The 14,202-nt window shown below is 47.7% G+C and overlaps 2 protein-coding genes across 8 annotated transcripts; one reads left to right on the top strand and one right to left on the bottom strand.

The window, feature by feature from the left end:
• The first annotated feature begins 446 nt into the window (after window positions 1-446).
• LOC117651995 lies at window positions 447-4,233 on the top strand. Its single transcript, XM_034396621.1, has 11 exons — window positions 447-565; window positions 758-850; window positions 966-1,047; window positions 1,170-1,341; window positions 1,491-1,722; window positions 1,845-1,981; window positions 2,143-2,225; window positions 2,756-2,932; window positions 3,076-3,279; window positions 3,356-3,627; window positions 3,888-4,233. The coding sequence occupies exons 1-11, from the start codon at window positions 447-449 to the stop codon at window positions 4,231-4,233; spliced, it is 1,917 nt and encodes a 638-aa protein (XP_034252512.1).
• A 241-nt stretch (window positions 4,234-4,474) lies between these two features.
• Window positions 4,475-11,087, bottom strand: LOC117651516 (protein piccolo-like). 7 transcript variants are annotated; one of them, XM_034395582.1, is made up of 11 exons: window positions 10,934-11,087; window positions 10,736-10,850; window positions 10,520-10,645; window positions 9,447-9,561; window positions 9,169-9,360; window positions 8,977-9,098; window positions 8,756-8,889; window positions 8,493-8,677; window positions 8,285-8,416; window positions 6,612-6,793; window positions 4,475-6,243 (listed from the first exon to the last, which is right to left on the bottom strand). In XM_034395582.1, exons 5-10 carry the CDS (start codon window positions 9,224-9,226, stop codon window positions 6,681-6,683), a joined length of 744 nt encoding a protein of 247 aa, XP_034251473.1. In that variant the 5' UTR covers window positions 9,227-9,360; window positions 9,447-9,561; window positions 10,520-10,645; window positions 10,736-10,850; window positions 10,934-11,087; the 3' UTR covers window positions 4,475-6,243; window positions 6,612-6,680. The 7 variants fall into 7 exon arrangements, with proteins under 7 accessions (XP_034251473.1, XP_034251472.1, XP_034251471.1 ...); XM_034395581.1 differs by having other exon boundaries at window positions 10,748-10,850; XM_034395580.1 differs by having other exon boundaries at window positions 9,447-9,579; window positions 10,736-10,835.
• Between the last annotated feature and the right edge of the window lie 3,115 nt (window positions 11,088-14,202).

The following is a 14,202-nucleotide window of genomic DNA, read 5'->3' as shown; positions in this document are numbered from 1 at the left end:
ATGGCCTAGCCACCGGGATCCGAATTCGTTCAACTGCTTGGACGTATAGGAAAATAAAAGTTATAATTGTAAATCACTGTTTTTCTTTTGTGATCTTTTTTTCCCCAAGCTTATTACAACACCCAGTAAAAAAAAAGCCTTAAGTTTTAAGTGAGTTAACAAACGGGTCACCCATTCCTCCCTCTTAGGACCCGTATCCATCCCCCGTACGTTGCTCTGTACGTGGTTCAGCAAAAACAAGAGAAATAACAAAAATAGGCGTGACACGCGCTGGCAGTACTATGGTGGGTGTGATATAAATGCCGCTGAAACGACAGGTCAATTTAGCGGTTCTGATCGAGGAAGATCACGCGAGGTGTAGTCCCTTGACTTGGTCGGGGGTGAGGCGGGACACCGACCACGCCACAGCGGCCTGGCCGGCCAGCGTGTGCGGTGCCCCAGTGCCCATGCAGGGCGCCAGGGCTGCCGCTCCCTCGGACTCCGACAGCGACGTGACCAACTTGGCCACGCACATCGCCAACACCTACTTCCCCAACGGCCTGGTCCTCCTCGCGGCGACCACCTGGTGAAATAACTAAAATGTTTTGCAAAAAAAAAAAAGAACTGTAGCCGAAATTTTAACTTCGAAACAATGACTTGAATCAAAAAGAAAGAAGAAATCTGTGTTTTGTTCAGAAAAATTTTCTTGATCCTAAAAGAAATTTAATATTGATTTTATTTCGTGGTAAGCATTCATATTTTAACCTTTTTAATTTAGTGATGCTTTGCTGGCTGCGAGCTTCCTTCTGATATCGTTGAACACCCAGCTACGCTGGACCTTCGAGGTTGTCTGCGGGAAGCCGTACCACAGGTCATGTATAGCGAACTAGGAGGGAGAGCTGCTTTTTGCCCTGGCCCGATGTGAAATCGAAGTAAAATGTCGCTGAACGTCGGCACGATGATAAAAAATGAGTTCCTTCCAGTAGGTGGCCTCTTTTATCTCACCAACCATCGGCCTACATTCTCCTGGCGCCAGTTCAAGTCAAGGAGAAGGAGATCGCGGAACAGGTAAAAACCGATAGCCTGGACTTCCCAGCCAGAAGCGGTCGGAACGACTGCGATTGGACGCTGAACAAACGCAAGATGGGTCCTGCACGTTGGGCTCGACAGTGTGAACATTTTGGCACAAGGTGGAGGTGCTGCGTGGGCTGTCCAACTGGAACGCCAGGGCGAAGTTCCTCGTCCTGCTCCTGCGGCACGCCGAGGACGACGACGAGGAGGCCGGCGCGCTCCACGACGTCCACGACGTCCTCCGGGAGCTGTGGCGTCACCTGGTGGTCGAGGCCACCGTCGCCAGAAAAGGTACAGTGTGCAGGCGCCTGTGAGGCAGGCAGCCCATCCGGCGGCAACGTTTTCGAGTGGCGTGCCGCCCCTCACAGGCGCTGGCGCGGGTCGAGGCACGGTGGCGATGGCCTGATCCGAATTTGACGCAACGAGTGGAACGATTCCAGAGCGGGACTCGGTGTCTGTCTGGACCCACAGCCCCATACTGCGGCCGGGGCAGGGGCCGTGGAGGGAGGCTGAGTGGCGGAACGGCCGTCTGCGGTACCTCCAGGGCCATCTCCAAGGACAGCTCGAGCCGCCGCCGCGCTTGTACCAGCCACAGGTGGTCGCGGGGCGCCTGGCCAACTTCACCCTCAGGGCGGTCACCTTCGACTGGCCGCCCTTCACCATCGCGGACAAGTGAGCAAACGCTCTGGAAAATCATAGCTCAAAATGATTGACAAATGATTGACAAAATGATCGATGAGCATGTTACTCTTTCCGGAGAGGGACTGATGGCTTCCGCGTGATGTGACCCACAGGTGCCGGAACAAACTTGCCTCTGGCATCGAAGTGCGCCTGCTGCGGTCTGCCGGGGACGCCCTCGGCTTTCGCCTCCATGAGGTCCTTGCACCCGCCGCGCAGGCCTGGCCTGGCCTCATGAAACGCGTCAACGAAGGTGCGCTGAATAGCACCACAGAAGCGAAACCGTCCTTCGAATTTTGGCAGGGTGTTTAAAAAAAAAATCACACCCGGTGGGGCTGCGTGTACCAGTGTGCCGGGCACCTAGCACTCTGCCTAATGGACTAATGGGCTCGCGTGCCGCGGTTTGCTTGGCAGGCAGCGCTGACGTCGCTTACGCCGGCATCATTCCCTACGCGGAACGGTTCCTGCTCTACGACGCGTCCGGCGCCTACCTGCAGGTGTGTCATTAGGGCATTAACGCGAATGGCGATGTCGTTGGAGCGAAGAGCAACCGGTGGCGCAGAAGACCGGTGGATGTGGCCAAAACTCTAGACGCGTTTTGAGTTTCGGCGTCGCTAAACAGGATTTGAACCGAACTTGTGACCCCACCAATGGATTCCTCGTTCGGAGAACAGTCCATTGGTGGGGTCAAACGTTGGGTTCGAGTCCCATTTAGCGACTCTGGAGCTCAAAACGCGTCTAGATTTTTGTCCGCCCCCACCGGTCTTCTGGCCCACTGTGCGCCACTACTTCAAAAAAGACAATATTACGCCTTTCGGCGTGCGACCGGCCACTGCTTCAAAAAGACAACATTACCTCGGCAGCAACTACCTTCAGGGTCGCGGAGCCCCTGTGATGGAGAGGGTAGGCAGCACCCAATGAACAGATTTGGAGCGGGTGGCCTACCCTGTCCATCACAGGGGCTCCGGGAGCGCGGCGTGGTCACTGGTTTTGGTGGCACTCTGTGACGAAATTCCTCTTTTCCCAGGACCGCACGCGCTGGTTCGCGACCACGCCGCGCGCCCTCACGGTGTGGGAGAGCGTGTACCACGTGTTCCGTCCGCAGGTCTGGCTCCTGCTACTGGTCTCCTACGCCACCACCGTGGTGCTGGAGGTGTCTTTCGCGCGGCTGTCTGGCCTCGGCCCGGACCTCGCTCAGTACGAGGTAAAGCTGTGTCGCAGAAAGAGCGGAAAATGGGGGAAATTGACTTTATATTGATGAAACTGTCCTTATCTTTGGTTAGTAAACCCTGGCTCGGTCAACAATTTCGTCTCATAATTGATTGCTGTCTTCTCCGGTGGACGCAGACGTGGTCCCTCGTGGTGCTGGACTCGTGGCGCGCCCTGGTGGACACGAGCGTTGGCGTGCTGCCCGCCTCCACCAGGGTGCGCCTGCTGTTCACGGCCTGGGTGCTGGGCAGCATGCACCTGAACCAGGCCTTCCGCTCCCTGCTCACCAGCAGCCTCAGCTCGGCGCAGTACGAGCGCGTGCCGCGGACGCTGGACGACCTGGTGCGTGCCACACAAGCTCAATTTCGCGCAAAATCTGTGCATTACGCTGGGATTTACTGAGACGGTGCTATGACAGGTGGCCAGCGGGCTGCCGTACGCCGCCTCCGACATGACCATGACGAGGCTGTACGGCGCCGAGGCCGACCCCTCGCCGAGCGTGCGCGCACTGCTGCTGGGCGGCGAGCGGTGCGCCAACCCGGCCGTGTGCATCACGCAGATGCGCCGCAAGCACCCCGACGGCCACGCCCTCGCCATCAGCCAGAACTACGTGGCCTTCGCCGGCCGGCGCGCCGGGCTGGTGCCCATGGACGACACCGTCATCACCTACTTCAACGTCGTGCTCTTCAGGTGACGGGCAAAATCCCGGACGGGGTTTGAGCTCCAGAGTCGCTAAATGGGACTCGGACCGAATGTGTGACCCCACCAATGGATTGCTCTCCGAACGAGAAATCCATTGGTGGGGTCACACGTTTGGTTCGAGCCCTGTTTAGCGACTCTGGAGCTCAAAACGCGTCTAGAGTTTTTGCCGCCTTCACCGGTCTTCTGGCCCACTTTACAACCGGGCTAGTTCTGACCCACTGACCGCTCTTGCCCCCTCCGTGCTGTAGGCGCGGCCACCCCCTGTTCGACCTGTTCAACCGCAACATGCTGCGCGCCGTGCAGGCGGGGCTGGTCGAGTACTGGGAGGGCGAGGCGCGCCGCATGTACCACGTGGAGCCGGACAAGCAGGCCGACAAGCAGGGCGCCGCGCGGACGGCCGACGGCCAGCGGCGAGGCCAGCGGACCCGCCAGCTCCGCCTGCACAACATCGACTTCGTGTTCGCGGCGCTGTTCGCCGGCTGTGCGTTCGCCACCGCCTGCTTCGGCCTGGAGTGCCTCACGCCGCTGTGCAGGAGGAAGGCAGCCCGGCCCGCGGACCCTGCCCTGGAGCAATACCACGCCTTCCGTGCATGAGCTCTCGGCGAGCGGCAAGCCGGTGGGAAACCGTAACCATCGACGTGACGCCAACGTCGGAATTGTAATGTTCATTCTTCCTCTTTTTTTTTTCTTTACGCCAAATTCGATGTTATTGACCTATTCCGCGTCGATTTGATGTTTCGTCTCAGTCGCGTGAGCCACCATACAAGTCTGTGGCACGGAACCAGAATTGCAACGAGGATCAATAAAATGCAGGGAAAGGAACGACACAGTCAGCTTCAACGGCACAACCTTTATTTTGTAACAGTCGATTTTACAGAATCTCAAACCCAACAAAGTTTATACTTTATAACACCGGTCAAGACCGATACCACGCACACAAAAAGAGAAATTTGGCAACAAAATCAATAATTGTATCACACATATTTTTGTAGGAATCACGGCAGAGGACGAGGTCCAAGTAACAATAGCCTCTAAATTTGTACAAGGCTTTTATACATTTGTAAAGCAGATAAGGGAGAAGTGGGGAATCGGGAATTTGAGCGGGAGCCTGCATCATTCACACGTTTCCTTTTAGTTCCAACTCTAAAGTACGTCAATTTTATTATAAATAGCTCATACAGCGTCATTTTTACTATGTAGACTGGGAAGAAAATGATTTGAATCTCCACAAGCTTACTATAAATATTTGTTTTACTACAAGTTGTGTTATATTCAGTGTTAACTACGTTAGATGCCTTTTAATAAAGAACTGGATATCACTCATTTAAGAAAATAAGCGGCACAATTTATAGTCTGTGCTTTATTGCATGGCAATATATAATGCAAATGCATTTTACAGATTGTTTAAGTCCTTATTGTCAGACAATCAGCGCTCGGGCTCGGCAGGAACCATGAAACCCGACTTTCGCGAACTCTTATGTTGAAAGGGGGTGCAAGCAAAGACAAGAAATAGAATTATAGTTGAAATGTTAATATTGAAAATTTGAAGTAAAGAAGATGGTTTTTAAAAGATGATTGAACGTTTTACTGGAAGCTGAGATTTTATACTTATAAAAGGAAATGAATAAAAATGGATTACCACAGGCCTTTTCCCAGCTCGTATCTCTTAAGACATTATCCAAGTTAAAGGAACAGCAAGCGTACAGCCAGCACCAAAGATCTCAACAACGAGATTGAAGGAACTACACAACCGGGATTTAATAATTTATTATTTTGTTATACACCAGGGAAACTCTACGTTTATGTGCTAAAACACTCTTGATATGTAGATGTGACTGATAAAAGAAACTTTTGGATTAGATTTGACATAAATTTCCCTCTGGTAAGAGCAAAGGGAACAACAGTCTCGTATATGTTTCATATATAGTAACATGATATCTGCTTTCTTAGAAATAAAAAATAAAATTCAATAGATGAAGGTGATTTGTCGAGACAAACGATATTAATTTAGAATAAAGACCTTCCTGACAAGTCCATTTAACCAATCCTGATTGGTTACAATATAACTTCAACGATGCAAGTGATTCATAGGGTTTCGAGGCCCGGAGCTGTTCATGCATCGACGTCACACGAACGAAATCTTCACAAAATTATTGACCCATGTTTACTTGTTGTGTAGCCGACTATCCCAATTAAAGGGATTCGGAGAGAGATAGATGAAACATTTCTTACATAGTAAAATCTTTCACGAACCATAATAAGCGTAATGATGCGTTTTAGTGATATGGAAACGAATGGTACTCTAGAATAAGGAAAAATAAACTCCAATAAAAATACGACAAAATTTAACAGGATATGAACAACATGATATACCAGATAGCTCAAGCCTTAAAGGCGCTAACTGGTGTAGGTATCGCATAGCGCTTTCGTCCAAAACGGACCACAGAACACAGTTTAGCCAAATTTACACAAATATGTACACACGCTCCACAGCTAAAGCAACTACACAGTCTTCGACCTCTTTAACTTTACATATTTAGTCCAAAGGCACGAAGAAGAAAAAGATGAAGAAGAAGATTCACTGCAACATCAGCAACTCGGGGACTGCAACAGGGCAGTGACAGCATTAGGAAATATACATAAAACGTGAGATTGCTGAATCAGGCTTGGAAGCCTGTGAACTGTGCACCAATAGTGTAGACGGGAACAGACAGAAAAGACAGATAGCTTCGAGAAATGTTTGAGTGATAGACAAGCAAAACTTTCAGTACCGTGATTTACTACTTTTGTTTCAGTGCAAACAGAATAACGAAATCACACGCTACTAGATACTCGTTCATGGACTCATTTAAAGCAAAAATAAAAAAAGTTTACTGAATCACGTCTAAGAGTATTTCCTTTATGAAACTGAGTGTCGATCACTTTCGATTTGCCGTTTTTCAACACACATACGCACACAGAGGCACACTTACGGACACAAACAAAGCTGCAACAACCACAGCGCGGAAGGAGAAGAAGAACTGGCGCCACAAGAAGCAGCGCTACAAGACGCAGCAGAAGCCGCCGTGGCAGCCCTGGGAGCCGAGCGGGGCGCCCATGGTGGCTGCCGTGGACAGGATGGGGTTGCGAGAGGCCATCCTCGCCTTCTGGTTCACTACAACACGACATTGCCCGTGTCCATAATTCATAATTCCAGTTTTGAATAACCGTATCATGCGTGAGTGGAGTTTTCAGTGACACAAAACAAAACATTGGCCATCGGTATGCCGAACCTGTTCTCCTAGCAAAAATGTGTTTTAAAAATGGTCAAAAATCATTGCATGAACGCAGAAAAATGCAACATGAACCAGCAAAATGGGGATGTAGGCAACAATCTACTATATATAATTCTGAGCAAAATTGAGAGAAAGGGAAGAATACACAGGCAACACACGCACATCTTTGGGGCATTCATGAACACAAAGTGGCTACGGGTGTCCGTTGGAACGGCAGGCAGTACAATGTGTGAGAGGGTGCTCTGGCTCTCACTTCAGAGCACATTGCAGCCATCACGTCCATGCATGGGGTTCGGAAGGGGCATGACCGGGCATGACAATCGCTTTTCGGGGTGCGAGCAGGGGGCAAGCCGCAACAAGGATGCAAAACACTGTTACCATGACAATCTCTAGAGTCCCATGCTCGCGAGCAGAATGGCCTTGCCGTTCATGCAGACATCGATTCAGTCCAGTGAGAGGCCCTGTTCCACGCAAAGCACCGACAAGTTTGGAAACGGTATCAGAACAGTCCGGCGCGGATGCCAACTGAGTCGACCACGTGCCCAGATTGGGCCTTTTTGAAACAAGCATTTGGACGCTGTTAGGCAAGCTACCCAATCAAACACAGGTAGGATAACAGAAAACGGTGCGGACGTATGCAAGCGCCCAGGCATCTCACTCGGCAAGTCGAAAACCGGAAAACCGGAGGCACGCTGCAGTAGTCTTACGTCATCATCCAGGTGTACTTTACCTGCCGTTCAGTTCCCACTCAGGTGAAACAGGTGGTCAAAGAAAGACATTGCGCGCAAGAGAAGTGGCGAATACGGGCCTAAAAAAGAATAAACCAAGTCGTCACGATCGAAAGGGACACAGATTGCAGTCTTGCAGCCTGCTCGCTCCTGTGCGATTTGGGTTGGAAGGATGAAGGCCAAGGAGTGGCAATTAAGCGCAGAGGGGGGTGAAAATCAAAAGAAAAGATGACGATTGTCCCCTCTGCGAAAATCAAGCGAAACGCACCTACTAAAAAAGGGGAGCAGCTCAGCTGATCCAAATGGCCTGGGTGAGGTGACAAAAATCAAAACGAAAATGGGGAATTCTCCACTCAAAGGAAGGGCCGTTACACACGTCAAATGCACACCCAAAACTCTGAAACATTCAAGCAGCGAGGTACTGTCGGGATGAAGAGCTGGACGCAGAATGTAGTTCCGTAGAACATTGTTTTTCTTTCGGAGCGTTCTAGGAACTTGGTGCACGTGGTCACCTTCTCGTATCTTTGTCAGCAGCAGTAGTTGAATAAGACTATCCCCGTCCAGCGACACGAAGGAACCTTGCAAAGCCCTGAGAGGTTCCCTGAGTTCCAATAAATGCTTTTTCCTCGTATAGTGACTAACCTGTCCCGGAGCCGTAGATAGAAGTAGAAACAGAACCAGTGCGCTTGCTGGTGAGGCGGGAAAGTGCGGCCTGAAGGGATGGACCGTCCATCAGAGTGTACCAGACGGGCTCTTCGTCGAGAACCGACGTATCTGAACAAAAGTAAATTACCCAATAAGTTCGTTCCAAGAAAACTAATTGTGAGGTCATGAAGTGCCATCCACGAACCACTTAGGTCCAGGAGCACGCCGCCCATTGCAGGGTTCGGCTTAGAAACATCGTAGTTCCAGGTGGTAACTTCGAGGTATCGAGTGGGAAGCTCTTCGGGTGGAACACCCTCATAAACCATGGTTTGATTCCACTCAGGTTCCTGAGTCCGGGAACATGCCTTTGTGCGTCTCTGGTTCTCCAGGCTGGAAATCAATCGGTGGGGTCAGTAACTTTTTTAAAGCAAGTAATTTCTGACGAAATTCATGTGTTACTTTACTTACTTTCTTCCAGGTAGCAGGTACACCTTGACGTACGGGTCGGGCGGTGCCAGATTACCCTGGTTGTTTATTGGAGGCAAGTTTCGTGCTTTGTGGACAATAAGGTACAAGATGCTTGCTTGCTTGTCGTAGCAGACCTAACAGTAAAGAATAAACAAAACACTTAATTTCAGAAGTTTCTATTGCGCCTTTATGTCTGTCATGCATTTAACATGCTGTAGTACCTGCAGGCTGAGTTCGCCTAGACTGTTGCCGGCGCTTCCTCTGTGAGCTACGTTAGCCTCTGTGGCAACAGTACCTTCGGAGAGGGCGTCCCCCTCAGAATACTTCCGTCTTCCGTCGTCACCTGCGCATTTTGTCAGTTAGCGTATCCTGTTTTTCTGAGCAAGGCACTCTAAAATGGTCCTTGAGCTCACCGTGGGTGGATGAGCTTCCATGTCGTTCCCGGCTGCTCACACTGGCGTTTCCATTCATGTCCAGCGAGTGGCGACGGCTTCCCCTTCGAATACGCTCCCCTGTCGCGGTCCCTGTCCTGGACTCGGTCCTGCACTCTGTCCTGGTCCACGTCGAGGCGTGGAGCGGAGCCAGACCGCGAGGAACCCTGCCGGCTATAAAGCGAGAAAGAAATTGCTTAGAAAAGAGCAGCTACTGTTGGAAACGGTGTATCCCGCAACTCGCTGTGTTTGGTGCTCACCTTCGAATAACGACTTCAACTTCCTCCACTGTCTGCGTCTGGGCAAGTATTGACTGCACCTCCTCAAACGTTTTGCCCGTCAACGGAATCCCGTTCCACTCTAGAACTTGGTCACCTGGACGCATACGCAAATCTACTCTGAGACATATCGCCACACTCTTTTTCCAGATTATCAATACACAGATTGGCCTATTCCTGGGTTTTATTTTGAACTCATTTCGGAAGTTAAATGTACTTTAATTTTACCTCAAAAGGGCATTTTATCGTTTCTATCTGTGACCACTTAACAGTGAGGCGAGGCAATAAGGGGACACTTTGGAAATGCTTTGAGTTTGGGTGATTAAAATACAATACAGTCTATAATCAAATTGACTGTAGCTTTCGTGAAAATAGGGGTGGCTTTGGTGAATCAGTCTGATGGAAAGTGGACATAATAAAAATGGAGTAAAATTTTCTATGTGGCTTTTATTTTTTATCAAGGTTGTCATAGTGCATAAAGCTATAAAAAGAGCGTGTTACCTTTAAGAGGTGGTTCGCGAAGAGAAGAAGAGAAAATTCGGCAAAGAGGCTACTTACTAGAAGTATGAAAAAAGTGGCGCCAGTGAGATTTTTTCCACACAGGAGGAGAGGAAGGAACACACGGTAGGTGCCTAACTACACACAAATATTTTTTGGCCCATCCAAATTTGATTTAGGATTTGACAAGGTATCATGTTTCTGAAGGCGCTACGACAAAAATTGCAACATTTTTGACCATGACCAAAATTAGTCTCTTGTTGACCTAAAATGCAAACAAGAGTCATGAATATTTAAAATATTCGAAACGGGCCAAAGTTTTCGATTTTTATCGTCACTTTTCCTGTTTCTATCATGCATAGGAGGTAAACTGCCGCATAGACAAGAAAGGGTGAAATGGTGAATTCAGTTGAATATAGTGTATTAGGAAAGAGTTTGAAAGAGGTGCTTTGTGATCAAACTTGCTCCGCAAATAAGAAAAGGAAACTGTGCTCAAACCCACACGCAACTTTGCTAAAGAAGAGGGAGCATGCATTTGGATTAATAACAACAAATACCTTCTCGAATGTCTCCTGCTCGGTCAGCGACCCCGCCAGGGTATATCCTTGCTACAAAAGCGGCAAGGACCCCTCCAGAGCCTGGAATTTCTTTTCCTCCAAAGACTCTCATACCGAGACCATTCCCTGCAAACACGAGGCACGTGAGCATGCGACCGGCAACCCCCGCCGAGCGATAGAGAAGAGGAAAGGCGTAAGTAACGAAGAGTTACGTACAGTCCCTCTCACCTGCCACAGATCTGTCTTTGGGATCACGCGTGAGCAAGAATCTGTTCACGGGGAAGTTGTACTTTGGGGTGGACAGTTGCAAGGATTCCTGAAACGAAATGTGCTACAGCTTTATTTGAGACGTTCGAAGCAAACTAAATGCCATTGCATACGGAACACGGCGTTTCACAGGGCCGAAAACTTTACCTGGGACCTTCGTGACTGCGGGGCTCCTCTGGCGGAAGGGTGGTTCTGTTGCTGACCCTGATGGCCCCTGGGGGGCCTCCCATGCAGCTGAGGCAGCTGTCTGCCCGTGCCTCGCGGCGGCTCTTTGGCCCCGTCCTCGTCTCCGTGGGGCTGGCCGGGCTGGCCGGGCCGACCGCCTGGCTGGCCTCGACGGCCCCGCGGGGACTGCGCCACGTTGGGGCTGGGGCTGCGCCGCTGGTGCCCTCGGGGACTTGTCCGACAGGGTGACTCGTGTGACCTTGGTGACTGCACCCTTTGTTGAGATGTGGGGCTCGAACCTGTAGCACACGATCTCAGTTTAGGTTCACCCTCGAAAACCTGTGTCAGAGTCAGCATGGGGTGGGCATAACAAGATGCATATCGAGTTATGAATTTAAAACACCAATTCCAGACAGAAGTTTTAAAGAAGTATACCAATCAAATTTTACACTAATATACCCATGCTGACTGGTTTTTGATGTGTGAGTAACAAAGCTGGAACATTCAGTTTCTTTTGATCAAGTGTACGTTAATCTCTAGTGCGGCTACTTCAATAGATGTGCATTTGTTCAGTTGTAGTGGTTACGCGACAGCAGCATTGAAGTCTGTTCTGTCATTCACTAATATATTTCTACATTCATAAATTTTGATGAAAGTTCCCGGGAATATGTGATGTACAGACACATCTTGCCGCAGGGACGAAGGAATTCAACACTGACAAATTAACTAGAACAATGTAAAAGTACGTACAAATGCATGAAAAAAATTAGTGTGATGAGTAGCTACGTTTCAAAAGTACAAAAACACGTTAGCAGATACATCTTGCTGATAAAGCTGACAGTATATAGTGAGCATCTGAAGCAGTTTTGTTGGCATTTCTACCAAAGGAAGTCCAGCGGCAGTGCTATTTCCTCCAAAAATAGAGAATGTCCTAAATAAGGGTGCACCCTGTAGCAGTGGCACATTTGTCAAAGAACTGGTTCTAACAATATACAAGCGAAGCACATTTTACCTTAACATATAATGCCAGTGTCAAATGTTATTTGTATACAGAGTATTTTAAAAGTGCACAATACTATGTTCGCTGAAAAAGGCATAGTTTTCGATGAAAAGTGCCAGAAGGGCTTACGGGCTTCTCAGAACGCAACAGCAACATTCGTTTTAAAAGCTCGGTGCCGGACAACCATATGACAAATAAGTGACACCTTCATGCTAAACGAAGCACTTTGCACATATTCTGAATTTTTCATTAGGAACAATACTTGCAAAAATATTTCTAGATGATACTGGAACACTATCATCTACTAACTAGTGCGTGCATCAACATAATAACATATTAATATACGTTTCGGCGAAGTGTAAGATATGGCCCCGCTATAACACAAGTCTCCTTCCACTAAAATGCGGGAATTACAATACAGATGGCCTTTAATGTGTTCAACACACAGCAAGGAATCACCGTGAGTCAAGGGTTTATAAGATGATAATTTTGTATAAATATTTGATTTTTAAGCGTTGAGGCAAAACATAGAGGGGTTTGACAGGAGACCCTAACACTTCACCTCTCTGAAAAAATTAAATATCTTACACCAGCCTACGCTTTGTACTCCTGCCATGCCGGGAACCAACGGAACTTCTACTGGTCTAGACTTTGTATGAATATGCTACGAGAGGTATGAACGTTTCATTATGATACAAGGCAGACATCCAGTTCTGTTTATGGATGACTGAGAGGAATTTAAAGGCTGTCATCAATTTTGAAATTCATTGACTAATGTGACTGCAATGCTACAAATTTATCACTATTTTAAAGGTACAGCAATGCAACGTTAACATTCAAACTGCAGAGAATTCGACAATTCCAAAATATTCAAGCTGCAAGAATGGCTATGTGAGTGTAGAAACAAAAATTTGGGATATCTGGCACTTAAAAGCCATCTGTTATATGCTGCATCCCTCTCTCGCCTGTCCACCACAGTGCGTCTGGCCTACTTCATGCTGCACAGTTCCATTGGCTACGTGAGTTCCGTGCTCGACGTTCTCATTTACGAAAGCGATCGTGAGCTTGTCTGCGCAAGAGCAAAGAGTGAATGCAACATGCAATCAGTGATTACTTGGGCTACTTCTTTAAAATAGTACTTACTCGATCTGGATTAGTTTTTAACGATTTGATCATCTTTTTGGAAGCCGAAGCAGCCCTCCTCAAAGAAATCTAGACCATTCGTCGTCCACCGCTGATTCCCGGCTTGTTTATTATGTTTCGTTTTTTTTTTCAAGTAAGAAATATATTAATTATGGAGTGTGCTATTTCAAATTGCAGCAAGAAAAATGCCGCATACAGTCTGTTTATATGCGAAAATTGTTACAATCATGAAGAGGGTGGAGGAGCATTACATATTTGGATTAATTGTAAGTATATCGACTCGTGGTCTCATAGTCATCACTGATGCTAATCTAATATATACCGAAGAAAGCCTGTACGATGCTGATCTAGCAAACGTTTTACTTTATGCGTTGAGAGAAATTGGAAGACTATGCGTTTAAAGAAACATACCTGAAGGACGTTTCTTCCATAAATGCTGCCTGACATTTGTGTATTTAACTAATCAACTAGTTTGAGCGGTTTTCTGGGACTTTTATGTGTCTGTGCAGTGTTGTTTGCCATCTGATTCACCCGCTCTTGGAAGGGATAGTTAAAATTGGAATTTGTCGTCTGAATTTTAGATACAACTTTTCACATACTTGCATACAAGTAAACAGCTCTCCCTCAGTATCTTTAAGAAAAAAAGACACGAGCACATAAACAAAAAGCATGTCACACAAATGTCCCCAAATTATAACATCAAATGAGGAAATAAATTTAGTACATTTTTCATTGATGAATTGAATAATCTCCAGTCCAAATCATTGAACAAATTTCTGCGGCACTTCAAAAAAAGAAATAGACGTGGCACTTTCAAACAGAGCATACTATTTCATAATTTGAAATCCAAAATTTTGAACATCAAGTGAATAACATGCATATGAAGTAACACTGAAAAGTCGCATTGCCAACTAGACGGGATTACAGTGTAGTGTGTAATGAAATATGCAGGGTCTTATAAAGCTGGATATTGCTCTTGAAATATTCAATCAAAACTTGTCAGCGGCAAACAAAATGAACTTGAGAGTGAATTGTATTGTTACCATTTAAAAAACTGTGTTTTGGATTGATCCATTGTAAAACTGGCCCTTGAAAGAGTATAACCTTG

This window comes from Thrips palmi, unplaced genomic scaffold (assembly GCF_012932325.1).
Source record: "Thrips palmi isolate BJ-2018 unplaced genomic scaffold, TpBJ-2018v1 HiC_scaffold_6, whole genome shotgun sequence".
NCBI classification, from domain to species: domain Eukaryota; kingdom Metazoa; phylum Arthropoda; class Insecta; order Thysanoptera; family Thripidae; genus Thrips; species Thrips palmi.
Note: the sequence above shows the minus strand (reverse complement) of the source record. Positions and strands in the feature narration are given on the sequence as shown.

Coding starts and splice junctions, on each gene's coding strand:
- LOC117651516 (XM_034395582.1), bottom strand. CDS start 9,226: ATGAATGGAAACGCCAGTGTGAGCAGCCGGGAACGACATGGAAGCTCA. Junction 9,099..9,168: donor TGGAAGCTCATCCACCCACG/GTGAGCTCAAGG, acceptor CAAAATGCGCAG/GTGACGACGGAAGACGGAAG. Junction 8,678..8,755: donor TACCTGCTACCTGGAAGAAA/GTAAGTAAAGTA, acceptor ATTGATTTCCAG/CCTGGAGAACCAGAGACGCA.
- LOC117651995 (XM_034396621.1), top strand. CDS start 447: ATGCAGGGCGCCAGGGCTGCCGCTCCCTCGGACTCCGACAGCGACGTG. Junction 566..757: donor CTCCTCGCGGCGACCACCTG/GTGAAATAACTA, acceptor TTTTTAATTTAG/TGATGCTTTGCTGGCTGCGA. Junction 3,280..3,355: donor CGCGGACGCTGGACGACCTG/GTGCGTGCCACA, acceptor GTGCTATGACAG/GTGGCCAGCGGGCTGCCGTA.